This window comes from Columba livia, chromosome 3 (assembly GCF_036013475.1).
Source record: "Columba livia isolate bColLiv1 breed racing homer chromosome 3, bColLiv1.pat.W.v2, whole genome shotgun sequence".
Taxonomy (NCBI): Eukaryota; Metazoa; Chordata; class Aves; order Columbiformes; family Columbidae; genus Columba; species Columba livia.
The window spans coordinates 92,377,233-92,395,402 of record NC_088604.1 but is presented as its reverse complement, the minus strand read 5'-3'; the positions used below and the strand labels follow the sequence as shown (position 1 = coordinate 92,395,402).

General features: G+C 43.0%; 1 protein-coding gene across 2 annotated transcripts in view; it reads left to right on the top strand.

The window, feature by feature from the left end:
• The first annotated feature begins 14,987 nt into the window (after positions 1-14,987).
• The window catches only part of PRKCE (protein kinase C epsilon), a 295,161-nt gene continuing 291,978 nt past the window's right edge, over positions 14,988-18,170 (top strand). The window contains exon 1 of one of the 2 annotated variants that reach the window (XM_021298843.2): positions 14,988-16,077. In XM_021298843.2, the coding sequence (XP_021154518.1) occupies positions 15,730-16,077 (348 nt within the window). In that variant the 5' untranslated portion in view covers positions 14,988-15,729. The remainder of the gene's footprint in view (positions 16,078-18,170) is intronic. The other variant, XM_005510783.4, reaches the window with a different exon arrangement.

Sequence of the window (18,170 nt, the reverse complement as noted above, 5' to 3'; positions counted from 1 at the left end):
TGAGAAGGGCTTCGGTCTAGGGAACATTAATCTGAATCTCAATTTCCTTCTCAACTACAGATGTCCTCTGTGACCTTCGGTGAGTGACTCTTTCTGTGCCTCGGTTCCTCATCAGTAAAATGGGCTACTAATACCGTTTCCTAAAACAGTGTGTGAGGATAAATAACAACTATGGTATGCTTGGGCATTATCACATAAAGGGTGCTGCATAAGAATCCTAGATTTTAGTAACCATAGATTTTACAGGAAAATTCCTGCCAGAAAAATTTTGACCAGTCCCAGTCAGTGCATGGACAGTAACAGTATCTGATGTTTGTCATGTTCCCTGCTTGTCTGTTACTTACTGACACAACAGTTTATACAGGTATACTTAAACAGCTCTGACCAAGCAATCTGTGGATAATTTAGAAACAAGAAAGTTTGTGTATAGTCAAAGTGTAGTCATAGTACTAGACAACATGATATAAATCATCATTTAGAGAAGTTCTTTGTTTCTCAGTCATCACTTCCTCTCTTTTCCCATCCTCGAAAGCAAGTGGGTGCCTTAAAATTCAGAAGGCCTTAAGTGGGGTTTTATGCATGTGGCAAGTCCACACAACTGTAAAGATGAAAATAAGAGTCACGTAAGGCCTTTATCACCTCCCTGAAATTCCACCATCTTCAGCAGAGTTGTGGCTGCAGGTGGATTAGCCTGATCCTAGGTGAAAGCTGAGGAAGATGCAGCTCTTGGCTGCGGGGAGAGATGTGTTTTCCTTTCAGATACAGCCCTTCTGGAACTGGAGATGCCAGCAGCAGCTGGACCATGGCGTGGCCATCCCCGAGTGAAGTCAGAGATGCTCTCTCGTTGTGGTTGTGAAGTGTGTCAGTGTTTTACTAGCACGGCAGCCTGCAATTCTGTTGAAAGTACTTCAAAAATGGCTCTGTTAGTAGTCCTAGTGACCATTCTTTTAAATAATTACAGTCAGTCTTGCAGATTCACTTGCAACATCTGATCAGTTCGAAGTGTGCACAGTATTTTGTAACCAGGCCAACATTTTGGAAGTAACATAAAAGGAGGTAATGCCTCATCTTTGCTAGAATTAAAGCCATGTTGTTAGGTTCAAGAAACAGTGATACAGCAACCTCGGCTTTAATAGTAGTATCAGGCCTAGAAAATGGGCAGTTTGTTTGCTTGCATTTGTCTCAGCTATCCTGCTGCATCGCAGGTCATTCATTCTCTGACAAGAAGTTCCAAAAATTCCAGTGAATAGAGAATGTTGACACATAAAACTTGGTTGCTATTTCTGTAAAATAACTATTACAGTTACTAACTATATATAGCCAGAAGTAATTGCTTCTGTAAATAAAATACCAGTGAACACATTACAAGATTAAAGAGAAACTTTCAGCTTCCATCACAGCTATTTGCCGACTCCTACCCATATACACACGATGACTTTGCAGTCATAGCTCTGCAATGCCACGAGACTTAATTTAGGATATGCTTGACATACTACACTTCCTCACATTCCTAAATGAAGTGTTCTTCCATTAGCTGCTTAGTTCTCATTTTAGCTGGCCACTTCACCTTTCATTGGTGAAGTACAGTCGTTTCACCAAATATACTGCAATTCTTCATTATTCTTACTTTATAGTTAGGATTTATAAATGCATAATAAAAGCTTTAGGAGACCTTGGGGATTTGGATATATTATTTAGAGAATATTATTTTGAAAATCCCACTCTTTTAAAACAGTCTCTTTAAAATGGCAGTTATAGGCAGTAAAAGTGAGATAAATTGCTAGATCAGATGAGAAGTGATCTATCTTAATAAATGCGTGATCAGTCTCTAAGAGGGAAGATGATATTAAGTAGCTTGAATACTGCACTGCTGTAGGAAGCAACACTGGTTAAATACCTTTAAAGGTAGATTTATAGTCATTTCTACCATTTGGTGAAGGAAGGAGTTATTGCACATAAATTGGGGTGCTTTTGCTGGTAAAACTAGAAAGCCTGCTCATCTTTTATACCTTTTATTGGTAGGGATTTAACAAGTTTGTATGTGAGAAGTATACAGGGCACCTACATAAGGGTTTGAAAGTCTCTTATTTTTCCTTCTCTACTTGTCATTATTTAGACAAAGCTGGTTTTCCATGTGGACCTTTCAGAACAAATATGAGTCTATTCCTATGAAATACCTTTTGCTGATTTGGTCCTTATTATTGTTTCTATTAATATCGTAAGATCTGGGAACTGCTGTGGTGAAACAGGATGCTACCAAGCTGTAGGTAGAAGAAAAGCGGGTAGGTATTGTGCACATCTGTAGGTATCACAGTGAAGGAGAGATTTGAGTCTGAAGCCCAAGGGGCAGATGGGCAAGAGTCTCCAGGGACCTCCTAGGCACAAGGACAGCATAGGAAAAGCACTTCCGTACTTGAATTAAAACTTAAGGAAGGAGTTTTGCCTGCTTGTCAGAATCAGTGATCAGAGAAGGGTGTTGACATCTTATTAGGAAGGAGCCATTGTAGGCAGAGTGGGGATGGGCTGCATAGGAACCTGAAAGTGAAAATCAACAGCACGAGTTTATGGAAACATAAATGAGAATAAATGAGAGCAACCAGCGTGTTGTTTTAGGCAGAAGCCTACACAAATCCTTACAAAACTGTAAATGAACAGGAGTGGTGCAGGAATACATCTGTCAAAACTGAAAAAGTAGTTTGATGCTGCATTGTATCTTGGACACGTTGTGATTGAAGATTTCACTGCCAAAAAAATCAGCAAGACAAATTCTGAAGATAATTCGGAGTAGAAGATGACGCCTATATTATTAGACTTGACAGCAGTGTAGCAAGAATGCAAGATAACAAGAAAGACTCATGATGGGGAAAAAAAAGAATATATATTAACTTGTTTGTTTTGCCTCTGTATTTGAATAGGTTTGCAGCAATTCAACACCAGCTCCCCCCAAAATGCAGATATTTGTGTTCTCGACTTTTCAAACAAAATTACATCAAGCAACAACCCATAGTTCAGCAATGTTGCTTCTGAAACAACCGTACTAGATGCTGTTGATGGACAATAGCCCAATGTCACAACAGTACCCTGATCGTAGCTACGCACGATACCATGGAGGACTCCCAGTATTCCCCTTTGCCCTCCTCCCTGTGGTCCAGCTCCAATGCTCTAGATCTTTCATTTCTTCCTCTCTTTCCTCTTCCAGAGACACAGAGAACACACAACTGCTCCAGTGAAGAAAAATAGTGACATGAGACAGCTGCGTTTCCTGCCCCTGTTAGCTCTGGAGGTCTGGAAGGCACGTGTGTCCCTGCATCAGCCTGGGTTGCAGCACCCTACCCATCAGATGGGCTTGAGAGTGAGCAGTTAATAATTGGAGAGAAAGAGCCCAAGGGCCCTAAAGTTCATAGCCCATGTCTTGAAGATTCTGTAGTGTCAAAATATTTGATGGGTTCATGATATATTTTTGTGTTTGTACAATAAATATCCAAATGTTGTCAGGCACTGTAAGCACCACGAGTAAATATAGACTGGGCTCTGACTCTGATCCTTTCTTTGTAGAAACATTATTTTAGCACCACTTTTCATCCATCCAAGGAAAGCTGTATGGTCAAGCTACTAGTTTACTACAAACTGCTTAAACTGATGCTTACTGGAGGCTAGACTGTTATCAGAAAGTGCTGTGTCAGGGAAGCTGTATCTAGCAAAAACTGATTTCCTATGTATGATCACCAGTTTCACATAGAAAGGCTAGCACAGGGATCTGAGGTGCTAATGTAAGTATATGTGATGTTTCACTCATAGATCAGCCACAAATTCTTCTGGGCTTGTTATACTCCCTGTTTGTGTGATGGGAGCGCTGAGTGCAGATTTTGGCAAATGTGGTGAAGATTTGCCATAAATGACCAGTATGATCAAGCTCCTGTGTGTACCTAGACAAATATCTTCCACCCAGTTTGAGAAACGCTTCCCTATAGAGTGTTATTGTTAAAAAAGTGAACTGGAAGGTTGAAAGAGAAACACAGAGATGAAAGTCTCAGTGTTTGGCCCATTCAAGGAGGTACTGAGTTTCCTGTAGAGTTTGGAAAGGTCCTCCATAGAATCAAATGATTTTTTTTTTTTCACTCCTAAGAAAGTTTTGGGAAACTGTCTTATAAAGCAAAAGGATATGGGCAAGTATGTTGAACAGCTGTTTGAAGGACAAATCTAGAAAACATTCCTATCCAGCTCAATTCCCAGGAACTTTAATCATGCAATGTAAAACAATTCTGTGTTTCCCATCTTTTGAGGATGGGGCATTTGTGCCTTTCCATTGAAAGAATTACCCCCTTCTAGTGCAGTAACTCACTGGTGCTTAGTCTCCTCTCTCTTCAGCTGAAGCTCCCTGAACTCACTTCTGTTAAATGGAGAAACAGTTCAGGAAAACATGAGCAATGTGTCCTTTTTTTATGCGAAAGCAAAGCACTTTGCTGAAATTACAGATTTCTTTTTAACCTGAACATCTGCTTCACTGTATAGCTCCATGGTGTCAAGCATCTGCAAGATGACTACTGGTTGTCTCCTGAGGTAAATGAGCCCTCACCTGCTAAGGTTGAAAAAAAATCCTGATAAAGGGTATTTCAGACAGCTTAATTATGTCAATAATTACATCATCCTCTCCTTCATGCAAACCACTAATAATCGAGAAAGAGAAGAAAACCATCCACATTTTATATTCCACAGAGCAATGCACTCTCCTTAAGGAAAAGGGTGAGTGCCAATGTGTTACAGCTTGCCAACTTCAAATACATTTCCAAATGCTGTCTCTCATCAGTAGACTTGTATTCCTCAAGTAAGGAGCGTTAAGTGTCAGTGAAAGAATTGAACTGTTCCCTTGTGACCTAGTGGATGAAGTAGGATTCCGTGGTTTTTAGTCAAACAATCCCAGACTTCAAATATTTGAACTCCTGCTCACTTTTGCCTGTCTGTTTCCATGACAGATATTCACATGGATCCAATCATCAGACAAATTTCTGAGTCAGAAGAAGACATCTGAATTCTTTCCAAAAATCCAAAATATAGATTGTTAAAATTAGTTGGTTTTTGTTTTTTTGTTTTTTTTTTTTTTTTTTCTTAGTACAATGCTGTAACTTTAAAAGGTTCTAAGTACAACGGGAGCTTTGATTCATGATCTTGTCATCATCCCTGGACACCAAAACTTTAATATGTAGATATCTCACTGCATTTCAAAATGTTAGTTTCTGTCCTTTTAGAGTGAGAAGAAAAAGAAACCTAGAAAAAACATTTATTGAGGTAAATGTCTCATTCAAAACTCATAACTTTGAAGCTATCCTACTGATTTTTTCCAGGCTTGGCATTTCTTAGATTAAACAAACAAACAAACAAACAAAATCCACCAAACCAAACAAAAAAACCCCAACCTAGATGTGATGTTTCTGTCCTCTGCAATTACTGAAATATTCGAGCATAAAATATGCTACTGAAACATCTGAAAAAGGTTATGTTGTTAACCCACACATAAATCAGAAATGTTTGGAATGATATTACTCAAACTTTTATATAAAAAGATTAGGCAAAACTAGAAAATTTTCTGTCCACAAGAGGTATTTTGTAAAGTTATGAATATATCAGCACAGACTTGAAAAAATGTATTAGAATTATAGATTAAGTTCTACTTTGTTAATGTCAATGTTTAATATCATCACAAGTGATCTGGATTATGGGATCAAGTGTACCCTGATGAATTTTGCTGATGATACCAAACTGAGTGGGGAGGTGGACACTTTGGGAGAGCCGCCCTGCAGGAAGACCTGGGTAGGCTGGATGAGTGGGCTAACAAGAACCTTATGAAGTTCAACAGGGACAAGTGCAAGGTCTTGCACCTGGGAAGACATAATCCAGCAGTGCAGCGCAGGCTGGGACCTGCCCGGCTGGCGAGCAAAGAGACCTGGGGTCCTGGTGGACAACAAGCTCAGTGTGAGTGAAGAGTGGCTGCTGCGGCAAAGAAAGTCAATGGGGTGCTGGGCTGCATTGACAAGGGCTTCACCAGCAGAGATAGAGAAGTCATTATCCTGCTCTGTGGAACGCTTGTCAGGCCACACCTGGAATACTGTGTCCGGTGTTGGTCCCTGGTGAAAAAAAGCTGTGGACAGGCTGGAGAGGGTCCAGAGAAGGGCCACAGGTGATCAGAGCACTGGGAAGCTGCCATGTGAGAAAGGGCTGAGAGAACTGGGTTTGTTCAACCTTGAGGAAAGAAGGCTTAAGGGAGACCTGTCGAGGGTTAAGATTGCGGGTTAACAATACATCTGCCAGGGTTTTATTGTCACCCTGCAATCCGGAGCATAAGAACACAAAACAGAAATCTCATTACTTTGAAAGGCATGCAAAGATACGTTAATGTCAGTATAAATAAACCAATTGAAACAAATAAATGGGGAAAACAAAACCAAAGCAATGATGTACTACAAGATCTGAATAACTATATACTTTTAATTGTTTATTTTATGAAGAATGAAGTGGTGTGGGGACTGTGGTACCTACAAGAACAGTAGAGTAATTCAAAAGCAGAAATGTTGGTATTTTCTCTATGGTACTTTTTAAGCATCACATCTAGACTTCTAGATGCAGCTCATTTCTTCCACTTTATCTAAGGATGTGTAAAGAATACTGGATTCCCCAGACTCAGAGAGAATGTGGATATTGAGGATCTCCCACGGGACTCCTTCAGTTATATTAATATTAGAGATGGGAAATATTTTTTGGGAACAGCACTTCAGAAAAATGCCATACCCTTATGATTATGACATACATTTTCATCAAATCATTTTGACAAATGAGGTCAGAACAATAAAATAAATACACAATAGTTTTATTTCTATTTCTTTTTCAAAGAAACACTGTAACAAATCAAATTTAGACATTTTAATTGACATTCAGACTACCTGGAAAAAATAATTCATAAAACTTGTCCCATCTTGGATTTGTTAAGATCCATTTGATTCCATTGGATCAGTTACCTATTTGACTTCACAAGAGCAGCACTAGGGTAAGGATACTCCTATTACTTCATTTACATTCAGATGAGAAGAGGTAACTGACATAATTGGATGAGATTTAGATGAAAACAGTCAACTGTTTTTGGAGTGTCTGCTTTCTTTAAAACAAACAAACAAGTAAAACCCAAACCAAAAGAAAAGAAAACAAAATGAAACAAAAAACCAAGCAAGCCTTTCTTCATATGAAAAACGTAAATTCCGTGATGGATTATTTGCAGTTGAGAACTAGATGGGTTTCACATACTGAACAATTGTAGTCCACAGTATTCCTTTTTTCTTTTTGTCCCAAAATGCCACATATGTCCAAAAGCAGAAATATTCATGGTAGAGAGAAAAAATATGTCTTTTAGAAGTTACCAGCTAAACATAGATAAATTCAGATTTATTTTTGAATGTATTTAGATAAAATTAAAACCAAACCCCAAACCTGCTGTTTTCTTTGAATTTCATAAGGAAGAAAACCGGTTTTCTAGTTAGATCAAGTACGATTTTTCTCTGCCTTATAGAATAACTACCACATCCTAAAATGAAAGTATGAACGTCAAAAGGGCGCTATGAGACATGTGAAAACTTTGTAAATAGCTATGAGGTTACAGAGGTATAATTACTAATTACGTAGCACTAACTCAGATGTGTGGTGCTTTGCTCAGACTCAGCAATTCCCTATTACCTGCATGTAATGGGAGGGGATCATGCCCCGTCTTGCCACAAGTGTTCTGCTTCTCAGGATCACAACTCTTGCCTTCTGCCCCTTTTGTGCTGTTAGAAGAAACTGGAATTACACTGATGGGAAAAACAAAAAAATCTTTCAATTATTGACAGCTTCTACAACACAGTACAGAAAAGCCTAAGAAAAAGAGACGAAGCTTTTAGCTGGACAGAAAGTGAGATGGGTATGTTTTGGGCATCTTAATACAGAAGAAAAATCGATTATGACCATCTTAGAACCACATGCACAAATGTAAAAAGAAGAAAGAAAAGTAAAATACACTGTGGACGAGTAATTGTGACCTGCTAATCCATTGTGTCTTTATTCCACTTGTGAACTCTGAAGTCATGAGTCATGATAGTTTAGTGGTCAACTCTTTTCTATTCTGTGTTTGCCAGTAGAGGTCCATTAGGCATCAACACATGGGAAAAGATATCTCTGTTAGTCCACACTTCAAAGCTTTCTCCAAGCATTGACTCCTTTCTCTTATGAGAAGTATGTTAGAGTGAAAACTAGGAAAGTTTGAGTTCTTGAGCACTACAGTGGGAAAGGGCTGGAAGAAGACTGTTGGAATCATGAAATACAGGGTTTATTAATGACTGTTAATGACTTCATATGAGATTTTGAGCAGGTGATTAAGACTAAATTCTCGAAACTGTCCACTTGAGATACAGTAAAATATCTCTAGTCAGATATTTTACAATTAAAGCACTCAAAATTCAGAGGCACTTCCAAAATGTAGCCCTTTAATCATTCTCTTTCCCTTTAATCATTCTCTGCTCTGTAAAGTGGTGACAATACCTACTTTTGAAAATAATATTCTTTTTATATTTAATTGATACTACTGAACTGATGCATAATTTAAAAAATTAGCAGAAGCTGGTAATGGTAGTTGCACCTTGGGCACACGTATTAATCTGGTGCAACTTGTCAACTGTGAAATGAGTTTGCCTTGGAGTGTCACACATAATAGCAACAAATAGTCCAAATTCCGTACAAGGTTCTGAGTGGCAGTAAGAGGAATTCTAGCAGTGCTTCAGTTAGGTGCATATACCCTGACCCTATTCTCAGGTACCTTACTACAGCCAGGGATGGGTAGCCATGCAAATATCAAGTTGCCCTGACTCAGAGATTCCCTTATTTTTTAAATTTCTCCTGGTGTACTCACACTAAAGGGTTCAGCAGAACCATAGGCCTTTCTAGCCCGTTCTTCTGCTATGCTGTATCCAGCCATACGCTGTGTGGCTTGCACTCCTGTAGTGTGTGGAGAAGCAGAGTCAATTCTGTTTCCTGGAGCAAACACATTCAGATCCTCTCAGAGTTTCTTTCTGGGAAGTCCCCATCAAATGGGGAATAGTTTCCAGCAGCGACAATACTGTGGTACTTGACAGAGAGAAATAGAAAGACCAAAGCCAAGAGGAGTATGGAGCAACCACTCTAGAGTTCGTGTGCTTCTTGCCTGAAATTACCTAGCTGGTAGAGAAGAGAGGAACGAAAAGGACCCATCCTTTTCCCTGTTTAATCTGCATGTTGTGTTTGGGTTTTGTTTGTTTGTTTTTAATACAAAATCCTTCACTCAAGCAGCATATATACTTCTTTTGTTTGTTTGTGTTTTGTGGGTTTTGTTGTTTGTTTGTTTTTCTTTTTTTTCTTCCTCCTCTGTGCTGCTCAAGAAAGCAACAGCCTGGAAAGGCAAGACTGAATTTCACGTTCCTGTCCTCTTCCGGTCCTGATGCAGAGACTGAGGTGTACCTTTAGAAAAACACTTTTTCCAAGGCTCACCCAGTGTGCCTGGAGAGGGTGATTTAGGGCAGGGCCTTCTCTCTTGCAGGCTGTTCCATTCTAGGATTGTCTGTTTGTCACTCTGTCCCAAAATCACTCCCAGAAAGCACAATCTAATCATTGAGTCTGGATATCAAAAGACTCCTGTTATAGCCATGAGCAATGCCAGTTAACTGCAAATTTCCCTGGCCAAGAAATATGTTGTAAATTCCCCAGATGAGGCCTGATAAATCAGGAGCGGATCAGCTCTGGGTGTTACCCTCCATGAGTTTCTTCAACAACTCCATGTCTAGAATAGCAAGAACCCTGTGAATGGCAAACCCATAATGAATGCTGCCAGCAAGGGTAGCTACACATGTGAAGGCTGAGAGAATACAAGTATCAGACCAAGTGAATGCCTATTTATAAATTTGGAACACATTTCCAGTATAGAAATATCACTGTATTTTTCCAGAGAGATGTATGGTGCTAAAACTTTTTATACCAGTATAATAAAATCTCCATCCACAAGCAAGAAAAGAATTTTTAAAACCATAATGGTGACAGCCCCTGGCACAGCTGTGTTTGTCTGGGATCATACTGCTCCACAGCTCTGCCTCACAGAGCCAGAAGTCTCTAGATGTGACCTAAACGTATGTTTTGCAACTGGTGGTATGTTTTTGTAGCCCATGCAGATATGCTTAAACTGGTTCTAATCTATCTAGCTCAGATAAGAACTGCTGAGAAGGTATGATATCATGGGTTTCAGTCTTGGCTAGCAAACCAGGTGCATATGTGGTATCAGGCTGGCTGGTAGACGCTGCTCTGAAGTCACCATGTCACTGTGTCTGCCAGAACCAGGTACCTTAAAGCTGCAAATCCTGCAATGCCATATCAGCTGGAATGCAGATGTACCCTGAGAGATTTACTCTCAATGAAAGCTAACAAATTGAGGCAGCGTTTAGTATGTTCTTTTAAAAGAGGCTGGGAAGAGTACCAAAAGTATAATTAAACTAGAGAGAGTTGGAGAGCTAATTAATCACACCTTGACAAGATCTTTTGCTGAGACATTTCACAGAGAACATCAGGAGTGCCTTAAGTAACTACTTCAGGTACGTGCTTTGTGAGTGAAGAATAAATTAGTAGGAAATTGGCTCGACACAGGGAAACCTTGGAACATAGTTGGAGGTTGGACCAAGCTCAGTGAGACTGGGCTTTTTCTTCATCTTTAGAAAAGATGAATTAGCTATTGGTATATCCTAAAGACCATTTGCAGCATGCCAGGAATGAAAATGCTCTTGAGGATGCTTTTTTTTCATAACCATGTGTCCTAAATTGGATATCTAAATAATAATTTGACTTTCAATGACAGTCAGCATTTACCAGCAATCTTTGATTTCCTGCCAGGAAGGGACTGATGCCTCTAGCACTCAGCTATTGCACTTGTATAAGCATATCCGTTAAGTTCAAAGGAATCCAGTACTCATAGTAGTGAACATCTTCACATACATGTTGCTTGGAATATGTTCACGTCCTGTGCAGATTCAGAGCCAAAGTTCCTCAAATTTCACAAGGTTTATAACTTGGGTTCTAGCTTTTATTCATTTTTGACATAAAGATGTTTCTGAAAATCTCTCTGGCATGCAAGCCTGATTTTATTCCTTGTGCATCTGTTTCATATAACTTTAAGAAATGACACTCCTTTTAAAAATGAAGCAACACAAAATCTCCTCTTGTTCTCTCATATTGCTGTATTTGTAAAATCCTGAAAATATGCTGACATTTCTCAAAACAGTTATTTTGGAAAGCACAAAAAACTGATACAAGTATTAGTTTTGTGAAGACTCAGTCAAATATATTCCCCTGCCATTTGGGCTGTAAAAAAAAAATCCTCTTGAAAACCGAGTCAAACTATCTATCAGTATCGGGCAAGAACCCCCCGAAAGCAGTTATAATGGTGTCTCTAATAATTGAGTAAATCCCATTGCGCGTCCTAGAAGGACTTTACACACTCCCTCCACCAGATAGTGCTGTTTCTCCACAGAGCTATTGAGGATTCCACAGGCCAGGGAAAGGTCAGGGGCTGACTCGAGGTGACTGTACAGGGCTGCCTGGAGCTTGCTCGTCTCTCCGTGCCACCGCCACTCTCCGTGACACAGGGCAGGCGCATCCTGGGGAGGATTTGCGGGAGTAAACCCGTGTCTTGGTAGGCTGTTTTCTGCAGAAGACTGCGTGCTGGGGTTGCCACTGCTGCTGTTCCCATCTTTCGGGAGACTTTCCCTTACAGCTTTACTGGACACCCTAATGACGCAGGCGTCTATCAAGTGATGGGTTGGACTGAGGCAACAGCCATGAAAAATCAAAACACCGATGTGCAGCCGCTCCCACGGGTGAGCAGCGTATGCCGGGAGCAGACCTGGCACCGAGCTACGGGCAGTTTGGTCTCAGAGGGCTGAGCAGAGGGACTTCTACCAGCAACAGTTACTTCCGAGGAGTAGATAGATCTCCTCAACCAGTCCTGAGTCTGCGTACCTTGTAGGCTGCCCATGTCCTTTTACAAGAAACACAGCTGGAAAGCATACTTACAGCATAATAACTACAGGGCATGGTTTACAACTCTGCTGTGGCCTTTGTAACAGAGTACAGAAATTAATCTAGAACCCTTCTTATTGCCTTTCTGAGGCAGAAATCCTGCATGTGCTCTATCTTCCTCCACTGACCCTCCTATCACAAAGAGAAGGAAGAGCAATTTTACAACTCTTAACCAAACCCTTCTGAATACACAGCAAGAGAACAGAAAATCAAGTCAAGCAAACATATATTTAAAAAACTTGCTGTCAGTCACTTAACAATTTTTAAGACCACTGGGCCGATTTTTCAGATTAACTTTGCAGGAGGCATTGTAATGTTGCTCAGTGTACCTGAATCACTAAATTTTAAGATTATTGTTCCGGGTTATTTTAGTAAGTTAACAACTGCTTAGTGTTAAAAGTTTGGTGTTGATATAAACATGCTTTCCCAAAGTATAATTAAAAAAAAAAAAAAATGGTGCAAGGTATGTGTATTTTCCTAAGTAGTGTAAGGCTGGAGCTGTCCGATCCTTAGTGAGCTTGTAAATCTTTATTAATGCAGGCAGTTCTAGAAAAAATGGTTTGTGAAACCAAACCTTAGCTTGCTCAGTGCATGGAAAAGCGCAGATGGCTCGAATCAGATATCAGGGTCTAGTGGGTTGTACAGGTAATTAGCAAACTATAGGAGTTTTTAATATTATTTTGTATGCAGTGTTAATATTATCTGTATTTATTCAGACTTCCATAATATGCATGTCTGATCTCACAGAGATGCTAGGTGATTAAACTCACCATGGAGATGATGTTTACTTAAATTTTACCTTGTGCATTCTACACAGTTGCAAGTCTCTTAAAAATAAACAGAAAAAATGAAACGGTGCATCAGTTCAGCTTTTATATTTCCCAATATCTAAGGAAATGGAGCATATTGTTTATATTAGTGTTATTGAGAAACACCACAAACACATCCAGAGGAAAGATTTAATTACAGAGTTCTTTCTGACACACTAAATGCAAGACCATATAGCTTTATATATACTACTCTATGTGTTGTGAAGGGGGGGGAGGAAAGGAGTAGGAGATTCTTGTATTTCTGGCGGTGCAGAAATAATGCGATAGATGTATCATAGCTGCTGTGAGCCCAGGAAAGGCTGAATTGCGAAGGAAGACATTTCCTATAATTGGCTCCATATCACAGCTTTGCATCAAATGATTCTGCTTGGGAATTGTCAAGATGATAATGAACACGGACTAGTTTGACTAGTAGATTAAGTGGCAACAGGCACCAAAACGTCTTTCTTCCATTAACATGAATGCTCTCGTGACCCTTAGGCTTCATTAGTACTGTATCTCCTACTTAGAGACAACTCTGGAAGAACAGATACCGGAGCTAATTCATCAGCTCCAAGTGTAACACCTTCCTCCTGAGCCATTACCTGTAGAAATCCATAATTGTCTGTTCTTTGCTCCCCAGTCATGGATATCAGGTCCAGATCAAGGACTGGGTGCTCACCTTTTATGTCCTTACTCGACCGGACCCAGGAAACCCAGATTCTTCTTTTTATGTTGCCCGAACCTTTGAAGCACTCTGGGTGCCAGCACTGGCCCTCAGCCAGTGGTATTATAGCGAATTCAAATCCCCTCATAGGGCAACGTCCATCCCTTTCCCAATGCCTTTCTCACAAAAGGCTGGTAAAAATCAGTAACTAAAATAAACAAGGCAACAATAATTTTTGCCAAAGGAAAACATCTAGATCCTGAGTATGTTTCTCTTGAGGAGGAGAAGGCCAGGCTGCACTACGCTTCCTGGTATTTTAACAGTGTTTGGTACCGCGGTAGTGAAACTGACTGAAATCTTGCATGACGTGTAGATAACGTTCAGTAACACAGCAAGCACACCCCTTCACCCTTTCGGAGTATTTTTCTTTTTCCCCTTTCAGCACCCTCGCCGTGTCCAGCCAGGGCCAGCGGGCAGGCGGCGGGCGCCGAGGGGCTGAGGTGGGGCACGTTGGGACCAGGTGATCCGCAGCGCGCCAAGGGGCCGCCAGCGACCCCCGCCCGGGCAGACCGCCGCTCAGCGGGGTTCTCTGCCGCTCCGGGCCGCCGCCCCGCGCAGCGCCTCCCGGCCGAGGGAAGCGCGGCCGCGGGCCGGGCCGGGCCCCGGGAGGCCGCCTATCCTGGCGGCGGCCGGCACTTCCCGGCGCTCTCGCACCGCGGGGAAACTCTTCCTCCGGGCCGGCCCCGCTGACGTAGCGGTGTCTGTGCCGCGGGGGCGGCGGGGAGGGGACGGGAGTGGGGGCGCCGGTTGGCGGCGCGGGCCGGGCCGGGAGCGGCGGGGGGGTCCTGGCGTCGGTGCTGTCACGGGAGGAGGGCGCGGGGCGGGCAGCTCTGCGGTGCCCGGTGCGGGGGAAGTCGCTACCGCGGGGGTAGCACGTCAATAAAGCCAGGCGGGCTATTTACGGCCCGGAGTGTTTCCACACTTGGGTCCCCACTTTATCCTGTGAGGAGGAAAGAAGGAGGGCGGCCGGGCGGGGCAAGGCCGTCGCGGACACCCGTCCGGCGGGTGTGGAGGGGCGGCGAGCGCGGCCCGCGGGGGTCCCGACCCCAAGGCCGGGCGGGCCGCACCGCGCTGCTCCCCCCGCCGGCAAAACTTTCTGCACACTAGCACACACACACAAACACGCACGCAGGGACGGGGCTGCCGGCGCGCACACACACACACACACACACACACACACACACACACACACACACACACACTGACGTCTTTTGCGCATTTCCTGCACTGGCGCGGGCGGCGGAGCGGCACCGGCAGGCGGGCTGGGGCTGCGGGCGGCGCGGAGGGAGGGAAGGAGGGAAGGAGGCGGCCGGCGGGAGGCGGGCGAGGGGCGGCCGGCGGGAGGGAGGGAGGGAGGCGGCGGCTCTGCCCATCGCCAGGGCGGCGGCCGCCCAGCCCGGAGCCCGCCGAGACCCGCGCGGCCCGCTCCGCTGCCGGCGCCCCCCAATGCGCGGGGGTCGCTGCGCTGGGTCCTTGGCCTGGGCGGCGGCGGAGGAGGAGGAGGAGGCGGCACAGGACGGGCGGCTCCGTGCTGCGGCGCGGATGGAAGGTCCCCGGCTGGATGTTTGCTGAGCGGAGGCTGTGCAGTAGGCAGGGCTGGTGGGTCGGCCGGTGTTTCTGATTTGTGTGTGTGTGTGTATTGTTGTGCGGCGCACGGGCAGGGCTGGCGTGTGCAGGAGCCTGGGGTCGCGGCTCTGCCTCCTCTGCAAAGACTGATCCAGGATTATGGTCTCGGTGAAGGGAGAAGGCTCTTGCTCACCCCAAGGATCTGTTATGCTCGGGTTTTGATTGCATTCGGGGGTTTCTGCAGCCGCGGACGCCTCCCCCTCCTCGGCGGCCCCCCTCCCTTGTTTTCCGTTAGAAACACGGGCGAGAAAATAAATGTATTCACTGGGTGTCGCAAGAGCAAAGGCTAAATAATCAAAGGTAACAGCAGCAGCAAAGCGAAGAGACCCGCACTGTATCCTGCTCGCCCATTCCCAGACCTGCCCTCCTATTTATTGGCGAGACCTTCCTCCCTCCCTCCTGGTGCGAGTGCGTTGTGTGAGTGTTTAATCTCGGGAAACGTGCAGCCATCCAGCCATGGTGGTTTTCAATGGCTTGCTGAAAATCAAGATCTGTGAGGCGGTGAATCTGAAACCCACAGCGTGGTCTCTGAGGCATGCGGTGGGTCCCAGGCCACAGACCTTTTTGCTGGACCCTTACATAGCCCTCAATGTGGACGACTCCAGGATCGGACAGACCTCGACCAAGCAAAAGACCAACAGTCCTGCTTGGAACGATGAATTTGTCACTGACGTTTGTAATGGCAGGAAGATAGAGATGGCTGTTTTCCATGATGCCCCCATTGGGTACGACGATTTTGTAGCTAACTGCACTATACAGTTTGAGGACTTGCTGCAGAACGGGAGCCGCCACTTCGAGGACTGGGTGAGTGTTCACGCTGTAGATACAGCCTGTACATATGCTTTTGAGTGCCATGGCCCTCGATGCAACATCTGTCTTGCAGAGCTGGGTTGCCAAGGGCATGTAATGGCTCTGAAGGCTTTTCGTTATTTCCACGCTTTGTTATATGGAGATAGTCATGGTTACTGTATATCTAATGCATGTGGTCTACAGGCAAGGGAGGAAAGAAAAATATGCTGAATCTAAGTAAGAGATGTATAATTACCGCTTGAGTTTCTGAAATTATCTTCCGTAAATACAAGTCTAGTTATCTTATTGTGTTTGGAAAACCCTAACCAAGTCCATCCAAATAGAACATTACTGCAAAGCCCAGATCCAGTACTTAGACTGAGTTCATAATTTCAGTGTGAATGCTCTTGGTCAGCCTAGCAATTACAAGCCTTAAAAATCCAGACCTGACTCTGGTACGAGACACTTCAGGGTCTTCATGTCACTTGAAAGCTCACTGCATCAATGTTGATGCTCCTCCTTCCTTCCTTCCCCCAGATGATCTACATCTTTATGTGTAGAGCTAATGCAATGCTTCTTCAAATACCTGAAACTGATAAAAAGGGTCCTGATGGATTTTGGCCCCAACCAGACAAATTCTGTTGCTTGTATACAGAACGTGTCTGACAGCTACAGCGTCTTAAAGACCCAGAGGGTAGCATGGCTCAGTGTGAGCACAAAAAAGCTGAAAAAGCCTTGGTCTGACATCCTCAGATTCTGTGATTTAATATGGAAAAATCAAATAAACAAAAAGAAACACAGGAATTGCGAATATGCACATTTCATGTTTCTGCAGTTAAACAGTTAAATGGTATACCCTTTAAATAGGATGTATAATAAAACAGTAGTAGCCATCTTCTCATTTTAAATGTGCTCTGCTTGACCAGCCATCTGAAATGTGTATGCTCATCTTTTTGTGTATTTAGTTGTTATGGTTGAGGATACTAGTCAGGGCAATATGTATTTTGCAAGCAGACAAAGAACCCAGCACCCAAGTCAAAATAGAGTTAATTGCTCTGAGTTTCATGGATTCTTTGGGGCTTCTTTACTTAATGCAGTGGTATAAAGAGATGTCAGAATGATGGAAAGGCGTGAAAGAATTAGGCTCCATTTATGCTGATTAGGAGCTGAATAACTTTAGTGTCGAAACTTTTATGTTTGCAACTTTAAAATATTTTTCACTTCTGTTACATATGTTACATGGTGATAATTAGGAGCTAGATTATTCTGATGCTCTGTAAAAGCTACACATTAGTAAGCTTGGATGGTAAAACTGGGTGATAGGCAGAGGAAAAATAGCCAAATCAGGAAAAGACAAATGCAGCAGTATTGCAGATGTCTTTTACCTGGGCTGAATGATAATCAAGTTGTGGCTCTCCTGAAAATAAGGAGTGGGCACATCTTTGAGACCAGTGGGGAGAGGACATCACAGAGTTTTAGTGAATAATAATTTTGTATGCTCTTTTTGTGTGGGGTACATATTTTGAGCATGTCGCCAAATCTGGAAGGACCTTGCAGGTTGCAGACGTCCGGTTTGCATTTTGGTGGGGCTGGTGTGCTGGGGTGCATCCTGGCTCTGATTTTTAAGGTGAACTCGAACATCTGAACACGTTCCCTAGATAAATAATGGAATTTAGCAGACTGAGACCTGTTGTAAACATGATCTGAGAGGAACTACATGGCTGAATCAAATAAATGCTGTGTTTTATTGCACCAGGATTCATTGCTGTCCAGCATTCACTGGTGGGAGGAGACGAGGGAGTGACTACGCTTGTTGTCTGTGGATGTGACACAGTTGAGGACATGGCAGTGGATTATAACTGGTCAGCTCAATATAAAGCAGCTTCTGAAGGATCACTTAACTCATTTTTGTGCTGTAAATCCTCATAGCTTGGATTGTGTTTGTATGGTACATATAATACACAGTGTATCCCTGTATCACAGTTGGAATTGGTGAGGAGACAAGTATTTGTGGAACTGTGCTTTACACTTTCCAGAATCTCTACATTTACTGAATGTGCCACTGTACTTGTATTAGCAAGTGTTTATTGGATTGTGAACAGATAGAG